At 47.2% G+C, this 14,101-nt stretch overlaps 1 protein-coding gene across 1 annotated transcript in view; it reads right to left on the bottom strand.

Annotated features, from left to right (window-relative positions):
* LOC129384129 (bumetanide-sensitive sodium-(potassium)-chloride cotransporter-like) overlaps positions 1-14,101 on the bottom strand; it is a 129,937-nt gene continuing 115,836 nt past the window's right edge. The window contains exons 12-15 of the mRNA XM_072286443.1: positions 12,970-13,056; positions 11,311-11,428; positions 5,561-5,626; positions 1-4,218 (exon numbers count right to left, since the gene is read on the bottom strand). Of these exons, the coding sequence (XP_072142544.1) occupies positions 3,970-4,218; positions 5,561-5,626; positions 11,311-11,428; positions 12,970-13,056 (520 nt within the window). The 3' untranslated portion in view covers positions 1-3,969. The remainder of the gene's footprint in view (positions 4,219-5,560; positions 5,627-11,310; positions 11,429-12,969; positions 13,057-14,101) is intronic.

The following is a 14,101-nucleotide window of genomic DNA, read 5'->3' on the forward strand; positions in this document are numbered from 1 at the left end:
GTAAGTTGACCCGCACACTCTCATTTATTGAAGTCCAAGAAACAAGTTGGAACAGTCAATGGGAGGAGACGCAGAGGACGACCGCGCGGGTCAGGCAAATTCAGTTTCCTAAAAAACAAGTGTGAACAGTGAAAGGCGCGTTCAGACACTCCCTCTATCCAAAGGCACTTTGTTTTGACACTGCAAATTTCTAGGCATACTCGTAAAGAAAAAACGAAAAAAAGAAGAATGGATACAGGTCAGCGCCAAAGACGGCGCAAAAAAAAAAAAAAAATTGCGCTATTTGCCACCTTTACACCAGCGTAAAAAGAAAAGAAATGCATGGAAGAGGACACTACAACACACTATGTACAACTAAAATACTGCCTACAGTGGTAGTCCAAACTTTTCCTATTTACATTGCCGTACAAAAATAGTAGCATTTCTAGCGAAGACGTGACCGGCGTCTTCGAATGATGCGACTCCTGACCAATAACACAGAGAGTTAACGAGGAGGGGAAGAAAAGGCTGTTGTGAAGGCATTGTATTGATAGCCTCTGCAATCGACAGAAGTCTCCCGGGAACTACGCTCTATCGCTATTATAAATGACAACAGAATTTAAAAGGGCCCTGCAAAAAGTAATAAACACTTGTGTACTTCGTGTTTCAAATCTTTGCAAGCTCGGACATCTCTTAGCCAATATGGCCTTCCTAGACGACACTGCGATCAGAACGCGCAACTCTTCCGACATATAGGAGGTGTCGTTCAGCTGCGTCCGAATGCTTTTTTTTTTCTTGCTTAGACCACAAGGAACGCCATCTACCGCGGGTCCGTTTCCATGCATGACAAAATAAAATATTTGTTCCTGCGAGATTAGCGAATCAAAGTGAAGCGAAGTAGTAGCTTAGCGCGATAGAAACACAGAAACGAGAAAGGTTGACGAAGACAAGCACACTTGTCTTCGTCCACCTTTCTTGTTTCTGCGTTCTTATCGCACTAAGTTACTACTTCAATTAAGGGAAACCAACTAGCCCAACAATGAACTCTTCTAAAGTGAAGCGAAAGTTGACCGCGTCTGACCGAGCACAGGAGATGTCACACGTGCTTCGCGAAATCTTGTAAACCAACTAACGCGTTCCATATAGCAGACGGACTCGACGCTAGTGGGCCGACGTTTCCACTGATTCACGCGTAGCTGGCGCTCGCCTTTGAATGGACGAGTAACCAGCCGAATAGCGTGACGTCACAGTTTCACGCTTCCATGCGTCACGCTACTTAGACGACACTGCCGCATCCCTACGTAACAGAAAGCGCTTGCAATCAATATTTTTTTAATAGGGGGGGAGTGTCGCTGCTGAGAAGCAAATAAACTGAAGCTCTGACGAAATGTATTTCAGGGCCCCGCGCTTAGTAACTGAAAGCGAAAATGCGAGGAAACTTTGTTTACGCTCCCCGATAAAAAAGAAAAAGATAGATCGCGAAAAAGAATAGTTGAGCCATTAACAGTAGGTCTATACATTGTAAGTTACAGACGCGCATTGCAAACAGTACAGAAGGAAAAGTTACCCAGATAAGTACTCGTGAAGTGAAGCTGGAAGACGTGCTCGCGAACGGGAGAAGTCGACGTTTGGAACGTCGCTTCACGCCTAACTTGAAAAAGAAAAAAAACTATAACAGCGCGCTACTACTTCACAAATAGCCATACTACCGTCCGCTTGCGTGGCTCACGGTGAAGCGTTAACTAAAGCTGGCCATCGAGCGAATAAAACGACGATGAATTCGCGATGGCCGTGGCGTGAAAGGCACTGCCGCGACGCCTAAATGGCTAATGTATGCTGCTCGATGCACAGGCGATGTAAGGCTTCGCCCCATCACTATAGTATTCCGGGAAACAAACAGGCCCGTCAGACTGTACAGCGAGTACGCGACGTTAAAGCAATATTTCGCTCTTCGGCTGGTCGTTCTCTATTGCTCAGTGAGAAAAGTTCTTAAAAAGCAAAAATATCCTGTGAGCCTTTCTTTTCTTTTTTCTTTAACAATACCGCAGCAGTTGAACGATGAAATACCACGGTCGTCTAAGAGTAAAACTTCGTACACGGGGTCGTTGTAACCGGAGACAGCGGTTTAAAAACTAACATTGACGATACTTGCAGAGAAAGAACAAAATGACAGAGAGATTCACAACGGAGTTGACGAACAATACAAGGGACTAACAATTGTAAAAATTCATCGCCTCAGCTAGTTTGGCCGCAGGCTTAAAATGCGATCCGCGGGCAAACTCTACACTTATAAATGCAATGAATGGAACAAAAAAAAAAATATTGGCGTCGTCGTCTTAAATATATGTATGCGACGCCGCACAAAAGCAGTATACAGCTATGCTTTATTAAAGCCACCCGGTACTACGAGCTTAATCAAAAGTATTGACCTGCGACAAAAAAAGAAAGAAAAGAAAGAAAACGGGGCTAAAGGCGATCCAACGCATAACAACGATTCCCCAGAACTTTTTTATATATATAGGTGGGTCACATGGAAGTCCATTCAATGGGCGGATTTGTGGGTTAACATTGGGTACACGCAACGATTTACTGCTAAACCTACTTTTCCTTCTTTCTATGAGCTTACGTCCCATCCATCCGATACTTACTGTGGGGACAGTGGCTAACAGCAACAGTCGCATTAGACACACATCGCGGGATTCTTAGTGACATAATGTAGGCCGAGCTGTATACATGCGTCGTTTTAAAGGTACAAAACCCAAGTCGGGTGCGCAAACGCACCACAAAAGCTAATATGTAAGAAAGAGGCAACTGGAAAGAAAAACTGCCATTCGGAGGACCGGTGCAGCGACTTCTAAAGGTTGCATGACCGGGCACGTCTGAATGAAAATGGGCTTGCTGCTTAGCTCCGCAGCCTGAACCATTATTTTTTTCGCAAGTATTCTGTGCTTATGCATTCGTAAGGCAGAAGGCGAGATGACATATGACTGCACACTCACATCTCACACGCACGTTTGCACACGACGACGAAATGTGCATGGTCATGATCGCAGATTATTATACAAGCGTCAAACAAAGGGCCGAGACGGTCCAAATGGTCCCACGATGGCACAATGCGAATCACCGGACACACACTACACCGGTTTACAAGAAGTTAGAAGAGGTTATTTTTCAACTGTGTTGCACTGCTCCTACAGTACTAAGCACTTTTTTTTCCCCCGTTGCTCGAACGCACAATTGGGAATCATTTTCAGGGGCTTGCGAACGCGGGTACTTATTGACGAATCGGTCAGAACAGAAGACATATATTGCGACAGGATTACATCAGAGGTAGAGGGGGTTTTCCCACCCAAGTTATATATAAGGCGTCGCCAGAGGGGGCAAGGGCCGCCGAAACCTTTGTACACAGGTGGCGCGACGGTCGCGCTATCGGACTGCGCCTCGGGAAGACCACCACGTTTTTCGATATGTCCGACGAGCTGCAACACGTCACTATATGACGCTATAGTCGCCAGCACATAAAAGAAGAGTTACGGAGCAGAAGAGCGTCAAGAAGAAGAAGAAAATAAAAAGGACAATGAAAAGAAAAGAGTAAACAACTAGACTTAATACTAAAGTACTAGGCGGGCAACAATACACTGCAGTCTCTTCGAGACGCACCGCCATCACCATCATGTAACGACGACAAGAGTCTGTTCACCTTGGCACGGCTGTCGTCCAGCCGGAGTGTTCTATAGTGTAGTGGACCCTCGAAAGAAAGTGCTCGCGGCGGCGGCGGCGGCTACTTCGGTGCCACGGTGGCCGTAAGAAACAATAAACGCGACACACATACACACACACAAACACGCACAGATGCACGCAAATGCACACAGAAATAAGGGCAGGGGCCGGAAGCCCAGTTGCACCGGTTCGCGCCCGTGTCCAAACAGCGAGACGGCGCGCACAATGCCGCCACCAGGGAATCAAGACGCGTCGTCATTCGAAGACGCACTAGTCGTCGTCGTCGTCGTCGTCGTTGCCAGGTTGCTTCGACGATGCAGCCTGTGGGTGCGCGTTTCGCTGCGCGGACGTTCTGGGCGCTCGCACCAGAGGAAGGCACGTCACTAAGAGTAGAAGGTGAGCACGCTGGTCTGGTTGCCTCGGATGAGCAGGAACGGCGGCAAGTCCCTGGTCAGCGTCTCCAGCCACGCCATGTACATGGAGGCCGAGCAGGTGCTCTTGCGCGGCATCGGGAGGGTCCTGCCGAAAGAAGAGGTCGGGAGGGGCGGGCGTGAATGCGACGGGAGAAAGGGACGCCCGGGCGCGCGCTTCGCGAAACAGACTGCGATATGCCTGCAACCACGTGTTCGCCAACGGAACAGACAGAACGTGCAGGCCGTGTACTGGTAAGTTGTTTGTAAAGAAAGAAAAAAGAAAGAAACAAATACTGAAAAACGAAAATTGCGCAGAAAACCATCGACGGTGATTGGCAGAAAGAGAAACAAACTTTAATGATTGCCAATGCAAGCGAGTAGCCGAACGCGAAGTCGCATACTTGTCGCAGTGAAGATACTTAAATAGTGTTACTTGTTTCGTAGCACAACTCCGTAGAGAACAAAGCCGTTAACCAGTACATCTGCAGAAATAGTATAGGTGGCTAAACATATAAGCCGATTCGTCATCCGCGTGTCGTCTTCAACGGCGCAAGCGTCGACGTGGAAGGCGATTGCCATCCTCCTCTCCCGCAGCCAACCACAGTAGGAATGGGAGAAGACGAGGGCAAACTGCTCATAAAACTCATAACGTTTAAACATAAACATAAAACTCATAAAATGTCACTCCTAAAATTCTCAGACTCCCAGTGGATTTGTTTCCTCCGACAAAGGTCGCACAGAAGCATGTTACTTTTCGCCAGAAGCACGATTCCCGATTGGTTTGTGACGAGGGTGGCCTCCCGAAGCGTTGTAGTGGGTCTTTTTATCTCAGCGGAGGGGCTTCAAAGTATTGACAACTCAGGAGAATTTCCCATGTGTCCCCGCACTGGAATGTTGCGAATGTTGAATTTCATTCATTTTTCTCTTTCGTCGCTGCTCAACCCGTGTACCGTTTCGATTTGCATATTCATTTTCGTGGTAAATTTATGTGGTCCTGACAGCTATCACGCTTCACAGGATAAGGCCTTAAAGGCATTGTAAGGTGTGCGAGATTGACATAAAGAGAAGAGCGCCTTCTCAGGATTGCATATACTTTCTATTCAAAACATCAGTAAAACACGAAGATATATGTGTGTGGACATACAAAAATACTCGCAAAACACTCTGCTTGTACTCCACATGTCGGCCTGAGCATCTCAAGGTGTGCGTTTTTCTCACCAGCTCCGTAGAGCGTCGAACAATCAACATGCTATTTGTATAAACGTATACGAGCACCGCGCTAACTGTCACTAGAGACGTTGTCATCTTTGGCTGTGCTTGACTTGGCTGGTAATGACTCTACAAAAAAACTCGCTCGCGTGTCACTGACATCCCCGAAAGCATTCTTAGAGTATGTTCTATGTAGACAAAAATATACAGAAAAATATATAGAAGGAGAAGGTACTCACATAGCGACCAAAGTGGCATTCTTGGAATGTTTGCAGCAGCTCGCGAAGACGCAGATGTCGGTACGTCTGGAGAAGCGAAAAAAAAAAAGAGAAAAAACAATGATCTGAACACAACCATGAGATGTGACATTTTTTGACAGCTGTCGCAGGCAGGTCAGCGACCACCTCTTCTGACATTTGCACTGCATCAGCCACTCGCGACTCCAAGCCACACTGCGAGTTCAGGATGTTCCTACCCAAATCCAAAAGTGACCAAACGGAACTTTGGCCGGACGTTTCCTGCCCAGTCAAAACTCATAAGCGAGTCCAGATTCACACCTTCTGTAGGCGGCACGGGGGATTAAAAGAATGGCGCCCAGCATCGACGTTTTGGTCAGTTTCCACAGGGCGAATCCCGGTTTGTTGACGAACTACGCATAAGTGACTATTAAAATTATATTCGGAAAGTATTTGTAACAGCGAAGGTGTCTATGGCTAATGGCTCGTACCCCCGGTAAGGCGCAGAGGCGCGAAGCGAACATACACACACAGCTTTCGTGTCAATACGAAACGCGCAAATAGAAACAGCCTTCAAACCACATGATTGATCAAACCCATTGATGACGAGGCGCGCGCACTTCCGCGTTGATCAACGTACGTTGCCGCCAATCGCTCGCCAGTGGTTTTGTCGTAGACTTTAACGTAGACGTCTTAAAACCGGAAAGGAAGCAGTGGTTCACACACTTCGTGGAAGACTTTGGCCTCGGTTACTTCGACGATATGATTCAACCAACTACCGTACACGGGTCATACATCGATTTGACTTTGGCCAAACACATTTCTAAAGTAAGAACTGGAAAATATCTGTGTGTACACCAAGCGACCATAAAGCAGTTACAACAATAATTTCAATGTAAACATCAAAATAAAGATTTCGTAAACTGTAGGAGTGCAGATTTTTGGGCTACAGTTGCATCAGTTGAAGTCATAGCGCTGTAATGACACGGACAAGAAAAAGCGACAGGACGTGCGCTAACTATCAACTGAATTTTATTTCAGAAAAGCGTGGTATACTTATGCCGGCTATGGCGAGTGAAAATCATCTCACGCGCAACCCAACATTTTCCAGATAGGCAGTTTCCTTTCTGCTCGGAGTAATCGACGGAGCACCGACGAAGTTAGCACCTTCTTTTGCAATCAAGCCTGCTCCTAAAATTTGCCACGTGTATTTATCTGTATTTCTAAGCAAGACTAAACAATCTTTAATCAGTTGTTTACACCTGCCATCATCACAATGCACGGAGGCACGTCCATCGCGATAACAGTCCAATTTATTATTATTATTTTTTTTTTTTTTTTGCTCGCGTTACCTTAACCTGTCACTGAGGCATCTGCCTGTCTGCCCTGTGTACATTTTGCCCCCACGAGAAAGGAAACCGATATACACCACCTTGTGCGCAGTGTACAAACGGCGGCCGATGGTTTTTCGCGCATCCTCGTCGCGTCTTTCTCAACGGATCGGTGGCCTTACATATGCTTGATAGCGTTTGTGGAGCTGGAAATGCGACGTACACTTCCACTTTTTCGAGCCACCATCTTCAAACCATGTGATATCCCGTGCACGTACGGTACAACCACCTTCTTTCCCTTTTCGTGGCTGTGCTCGCACTTACCACCCGGTTCCTTTAATTTATTTCAGCGCATTTTCCGCCATTGATAAAAATACGTGCATGAATAGGTTAGCCTGCTTCCAGTAGCCGCTCTTTCTGTCTAAAAAAAAAAAAGCTCCCGGGCTTCAGGTGGGGGCATGATTTCCAAAGCGCATTCACACAACATAGGTTCGCGATTGCGCATTTCGCCAGCTTCGAATGAGACGAGGCATGCGGAAGCAACACCTTTGCTTCCCTTGGGTGATATTCCCAACAGCAATGATTGCCGGTCACATTTAGTTTGATATATATAAACTGGATAGCATTATTGTTAGGTAGCTCGTGCGTAGTAACCAGATTGTCAAGACAATATTAATTGAACACCGCAACTGTTTCAGCGTTATTTGAGTTGAAATCACACATCACGATGTAGTCGTGCACATATCTAAAGGTTTTTTAAAATCTTGAGCGTCGCGAGTTTTTCTTTTAGACGTCTGTCGTGATGGGGCGAGGGTCAGGCATGACCTGCAGTGAAACGTGTGTTCGTGCCATGTATCACTTTGAAGTGCAATGTGCGTAATGAGCGCACAGCATGGGATCAGTGTTTGACAAGTTGCCGAACGTGATGCGCAACGTATCTACAGCTTCGCTGACCAACCACCTTCACAGGAGTGGATTGGCCGAGATATTTTTTTTCTCTTTCGATAAAGCAGACGGTAACAGTAGGAATTAGGTGCTTCTACTGAATTGCCACGCCCACATACGAAGCTCCACGATGCGCGCGAACGACTTCTCAAGAGAAGTGATACCTTGGCTAATGTGAATGAAATAGCATAGGACTTTATAAAAGAGAGAGAGAGCAAAGCCTGCTGGTAGTTAAAACCTTAACGTGTTTAGGGGAACACACAAAACATCATGTACGTGCTCAAGTACTGACAAGGAATTTCATAGGCCTTTCCTTAATTAGGCTTTCTTCACGGCTGCAAGCTCACGCAAACATTAGCTCTAGTCACTCGCTACGTGTAACGAATGTCTACATATGTTCGTAGCGGCCTTTTGCTTCGTTCATTACTATTTCTTTTTCTTTCCCTGGGCGTAGCTTGGCTGAAGTGCGCATCTACACCGTATATGCACTTTCCACCGGCTTAGAAGCGTTGGCTCAAAGGTCACAAAGATTGTCTTGCGGAAGAAACCCCGCGATACGCCGTGCGTAACGCCCCACCTTCCAGTGATTCGCTATCAGGCGACTTGTGAGACAACGGCCAAGTCGCGGCGAACTCTTGTCACCGGGCGCGCAAGTAGCGCAACTGTGTCGCGACACATGCCATTACCAAACGGCACTCATCGGCGTTTCATCGGATATCTCGAGAGGTGTACGACGTCAAGAACAAGTTGCGTGCGTCGTCCCGCGATATCTCGTCGAATGAAAGACTCTGCGTGCCCCATATCTGTCAGTTTTGATATTTGTTTTTGTTTTGTTTCTTTTCCATCGCTGGCGACCCTGATAATTACGTTTTTGTGGCTACTGGCAAGGCGAGACATGCAGAATGATGCATGAGGTAAGGATTCCACATATTCACCTTATCTGCATTGCCTTATAGTGTGTTGGTTACCTATTCTAGCGAAATAAATTACCCCAACCGCCCATCGTTCGCGTTCGTGGTTTATTAATTCGGAGGAATGTTCGGAGGTTGATCTGTGTTACGCTACTTTTACAACGCAGGTACGCATAAAATCACAGCCAGGCAGTTTATCTCACGAAGGTGACGTTATGAAAGAAGGCAGACGCGAAACTCGCACGCATAGCAAATTACCATAATCTGCGCAAGGTTCTTCAACTGCGTGTATTTATTATGCAAAATTATTCTGGACGTTGGCGGGCTTGCATCGATAAGTCATTTGTTAGTCATTCACTCAGTGAAGCGTGGATAAAGAACATTATGCAATTCTGAGTAAGGAATGGCTCATTCACTGTAGAACATGAGTCAAAACTAGAGTGACGATTTCCTTCGGCGAACTTTTCCAAATCGTATTTGCATCATTAATATTTAGTTTCGTGCGATCGTTAATCTCTCATACTTACTGACTTTGCGGTGCGTTGGCTCCTACACCATGCCCGCTTTTCGATAGTGGTTGACTCGGTTGTACTAGGTACTAGCCAAAAAAGTCTAGGCAACACTCATCCTCAAAAGCCCTCAAACATACCATATGTTAAGCAACACCACAAGGCAACTTCCACTGTGTTTTGATAATTTTTTGCTTTTGCTGTTACCGCTCTTTTCCTATCCTTTCTTCTTTTTTCCTTCGCTGGTATTTGTAGCGCAAATGCTTCTTTTTTTTTTTCATGCGACTTGTGGCCGCTTACGTAATTAGTTTCACGTTGATATATATATATATATATATATATATATATATATATATATATATATATATGTGTAAAGAACATCGATTGAAATCAAACCAATGAACAGAACTGAAGGTTCTCTCACAGGCGATGAACATATTATTTTCCCATGTAACGACCAAAATTCCTACTTTCCCGCAGCATCGCCTCTGCACGAAGTAGCGCAGCAGCCAAAGGTTCCTCTCTCTATGCAGCGGCAACGGTCTTCCGGCCAAGAAAACTCGTTTCTTATTTTTCGTTTCAGTACTGCCGTTACACGAATGACTCTTGCTACAAATGTCAAAACCTTTCTGTCATCCACAGCCGGGTATACTCTAAACGACGCTGGTGTTCCAGAGAGTGTACGTTCGTAACTCTCGTCACAGAAACGCCGCCACGCCTGTCCTTTAGAGGAGGGTCGTACGAGATAAAGAATGCGAATGGTCCGCGTAATTCCTACACAGTTGAGCAACGTTTGGTGAATTCAGCAATTCGTCGTCAGCAGATACAGCCCAACGACGCTAGGGGAAGGGAGGCAGGTCTGCGATCGTTTTCGTGGTCGTGCTTACTACGTGCACGAGACAAGGAGTCCAAACGACGCGGCACCGTTTAATCTAACCTCATCCCGTGCTGACCGCACGCATATCCCACTCTCGTCACAGATAAGCGCGACACTGCACCTCGATCGGTCAACGGACCTACACCTACACCGGTGCACCTACACCACCTACACCTACACGGAGCGGTGCACCTACACCAAACACTGTGGCGCACACGCTAACTAGCGCTTGCGCGTGCGCCCGACCGAAGCAATGGGTATACTGTACCTCTCCCGAGGACTCCATACTACACAGAAATGACAAAATAATGGCGGACACATAAAAAGTGAGCAAAAGAAATATATGTTCCTTATTTGTTCGCCACCTCTGCGTTCAGGTTACGCCTGTTAGGTAAGCGCGACTACGTAAAAGCTGCAGTGCAGTGACTACCCAATCTAAAAAATACCCCACATTTCGTTAATTCGGAAGGGAACGAAAAGCGATGTCATCGGAAATTAAAGCCGTAGGCCCTTGCTAGTTGCCTGTCACGTTAGATCTATCCGTGAACTTTTATGCAGGTGTTTGTGCTTTCAGATGGCTCGTTGCTACCGACAATTACTCCACGTTGCTGACAACTTGACAAAGTGATTTGGTGACGTTGATAGTTACGCTGAAGACCTGTGGGCACATCTGCGCTCGAGGAGTAGCGATTATACATGTATATATTTCTTTGTTCATCCTAGGGACGTCTAGAAGCACACAGCATATTACTTAGCACCTCTTACTGCGTCGCAAATCTTTTTGCCAATTTACGCCCACAAATTGGTGGAACGCACACGTACACTGCGATTCATTCCTCTCTGTCAGGGCCATATCTAAAATTATCGGTGTCATAACTGTTCGAGCATATATGTTCCCATGTACGAACAATATCAAACAATAAAACGAGTCAATCATGTCAATTATGAGTCACGTTGAACTGATGGTTAAGCTATCTGTCTTTATGCGCCTCGCTTGCCTCCTAAATGACAAATGTGACCATTCGCTTGATTGATCGTGTGCTTGATGTATCCGTCAGCTGGTAATGCAATCGCACGGGCACGGATACTTACGAAGTGTTCCGCTGATTCACCCAATCGTAAAGCCACTCCTTAAACGTGTTCTTTAACTAATTTCTACGGATAGGTCAGGGTCGCTCACCTTGTCCCTGAGCGCGAGCATCTCGGAGTCCGAGATCTCGAGTGGATCGTGCTCCACCTCGGTGTCGTCGTCCTCCGTCCGGCGCCACTTGCGGACCAGGTCCTCGAACTCGCGCTTGCTGCAAAGGCGCAGAAAACAAACAAACAAAGATGTATGCCCATCATTCGATGCTCATTGTGCACGCGACCTCCCAACTAAGCTAGCAGCGACGTGACATGTAACAAAACAATAAGTCGCAATTTCACCTGAAACGCGGTATCCATAGCACTAGCAAAGTATTATACAACTACACGAAGCAAGGATGATAGTTTTAGCGGCCGTATAAATTGCCGTAAACAATCGCTTACTAATTAAGTTAACGGACACGCGTCGCGAGCTCACGGGGAAACACGAACAGATCTCGTTCGACGATGGCGGACGCTCGCTGTCACAACGCTGGGGTCATGAAGAGCAGAAGCAGCGGCGGGCGATCGCTTCGTGCTGCCTCTCGCTTCGAAGCGGCTCCGAAACTTGATTACGCAACTTCCAACACTAGGCGCTCGAGAACACAGAGCACTCAAGCCACCGGACATATAGGCTCGCCCCACCTTCGCACCTGTCGCAGATTACCTGCAACGCCGCGCTCAGCCGCGCCTCAGCCAGCAACGGTCGCGCTAGAAGAGTAGACGCACCCCACTCTCACCTGTCCCCCCACCCCCCTCCTACCTCGTTTTCTGTGCACGACACTGGGCTCAGCGAGAAACTGCACACATCAAGCCACTATCCTTCTCGGCTGAATCGCGCGCGCTTTACCGCACACATACGGCACGATATAATCTTATCCCACTTGGACTTTATACGGAACCTCACGCCAACGGCGACGGTCGAAGCTGTCCCAACAACGTGCGCAGCGGGTGTCCGACTGCACTGGTATTGTTGCTGCATCTTCGTACAGGGTGGTCCAATGTAAGAAGTCACGTTTAAGAGGCACCGAAGTTAAGTTTGCTGCAAGACTCCGAGTTCGTACATCACTTGCTAGTACTTGCTGGGTTATCTTCCAGTGGAATGTGCCTCTCTAAGCTATGAAGAATTTGGTGCTAGAACAAGAACCCATGATGGACCAGAACGCGAAATAGGTGTTACTTTACAATTTATACCTGTACAGCCAGACGCGTACTACGGCCAAATCTGCGCCCTTTACTGTGATGCCCAACCATGGGGTTGTCGACTAGGGACCAGCGTGCTCGTACGCAAAAGCCAAAAATAAAAGACGAGCTGGGTATATCTGCATTTACCTGCACGTTGCCTTGTTTTCTGCTTATGCTTTTCGCTTGCTAAATCAGCACTTGCCTCGCGTGCTTTCTGCTTGAAGGCAGTGGTCCTGCCTTAATCTGCATGTCATTGCGGATGTGCTTGCACCTCGCGCTGAAATGCAGCTTGAGTTCATGCACTGGCGTGAAGGTCCCTACATAATTTTTTTAAGTATTTGCCTCACCAACAACGTCTCACAAGAGCTACACTTCCTCCACCATAGTCACTGTATCAGTCTCGTAACTAGACTTTGCGTCAGCCATTGCCCGCTGACGCAAAGTGCAAATCCTTCGAAGGACGTTGAAGTGCTTGATATCTGGCAGGAGGCAAGACTTTTAAACCAAAACACAACAGCTAAATGTGCCATACCTGGATTCAGCCGGGGGCCGCACGATGTCCGGGATGACCGTGACGTCCGAGTACTCGATCCGGAACTTGCTCAGCAGCGACGCCATACTGCGAACGCAACCAACGCGGTGGTCAGCTTCGAGGAAGCACTAGCCGTGCAGTTACCTGCTCGTGTGAGCTTCGCACGAGTTCGCAGGCCGCGATGGTAAGGTGACGCACCCTTCGATGCGGGTAACGCTGCCACGCTTAGAGCGGACACCTAGGCACCATTCAACACTGTCTAATTCCGCCACGTTGACGTTTTTCAGCCAATTAGAGAAGCCGTGGCAGCCCTGTGAATCAATCAGAGCTGACGAGATAGCGAGCTCGACAAAGAGGTGGAATCTTGACAGTGATCCACAATACGTACACAGCGGAAAAAGTGGAAGTCTAAAGCTTATGTTTCCGGAGAAACTGATACCGCTGACAAATGCCACCGCTGCGCTATAAGCAGTTCAGAAACACGGCTAAGGGTCAGAAGTATGGCAACGCCCATAGAAGCAACGCCACAAGTATTAGTCAAGAAGTGTCGTTAGTTCTCGGGGCTTTTTTTTTTCCCTTCCTTTTTATGATCAGTGCGAATAAATTGCTCAACAGGCTGTTGCTTTATTGCAGCTATTGAAATTCGGAAGCTACACAACTCAATATGCTTTCCTCTGCGAAATCACCGGTCGATTTTGAGGCTCGTAAGCTTAGTAACGTATAGCGATTTCTAAGGTGGCCATGACGCCGCAAGGCTGGCTCTTCAGTTCTCGCGGCAACCGTTGTACCTCGTGCAGGCAGCGCGCGCGGAAATTAAAATCTTGCGGGCAATTTATTACCTGTGCTTAAATTACAGCAGCTCCGAACACAAATATTGCTTAGTTTCGCAGGTCCTCGAGCGTATCGTGTGAATGCAAAGTCCCTCAGTGGCACGGTGAAAGACCTGACAAACTGTTGACGCTTAAGAGAGAGAGAGATCTTTGAGCAGCTCGTGATAATGCCAGATTAACAACTCATTCTGACGACAACGGACCAGGTTGAGGCTGCTACTCTGGCACCAGCGCCTCCGGCCTGTTTACAAACGCCCCATTTTTGTCACTAGAGAGAGAGAGAGAGAGAGAGAATAACGCAG

This window comes from Dermacentor andersoni, chromosome 2, assembly GCF_023375885.2.
Source record: "Dermacentor andersoni chromosome 2, qqDerAnde1_hic_scaffold, whole genome shotgun sequence".
NCBI lineage: Eukaryota > Metazoa > Arthropoda > Arachnida > Ixodida > Ixodidae > Dermacentor > Dermacentor andersoni.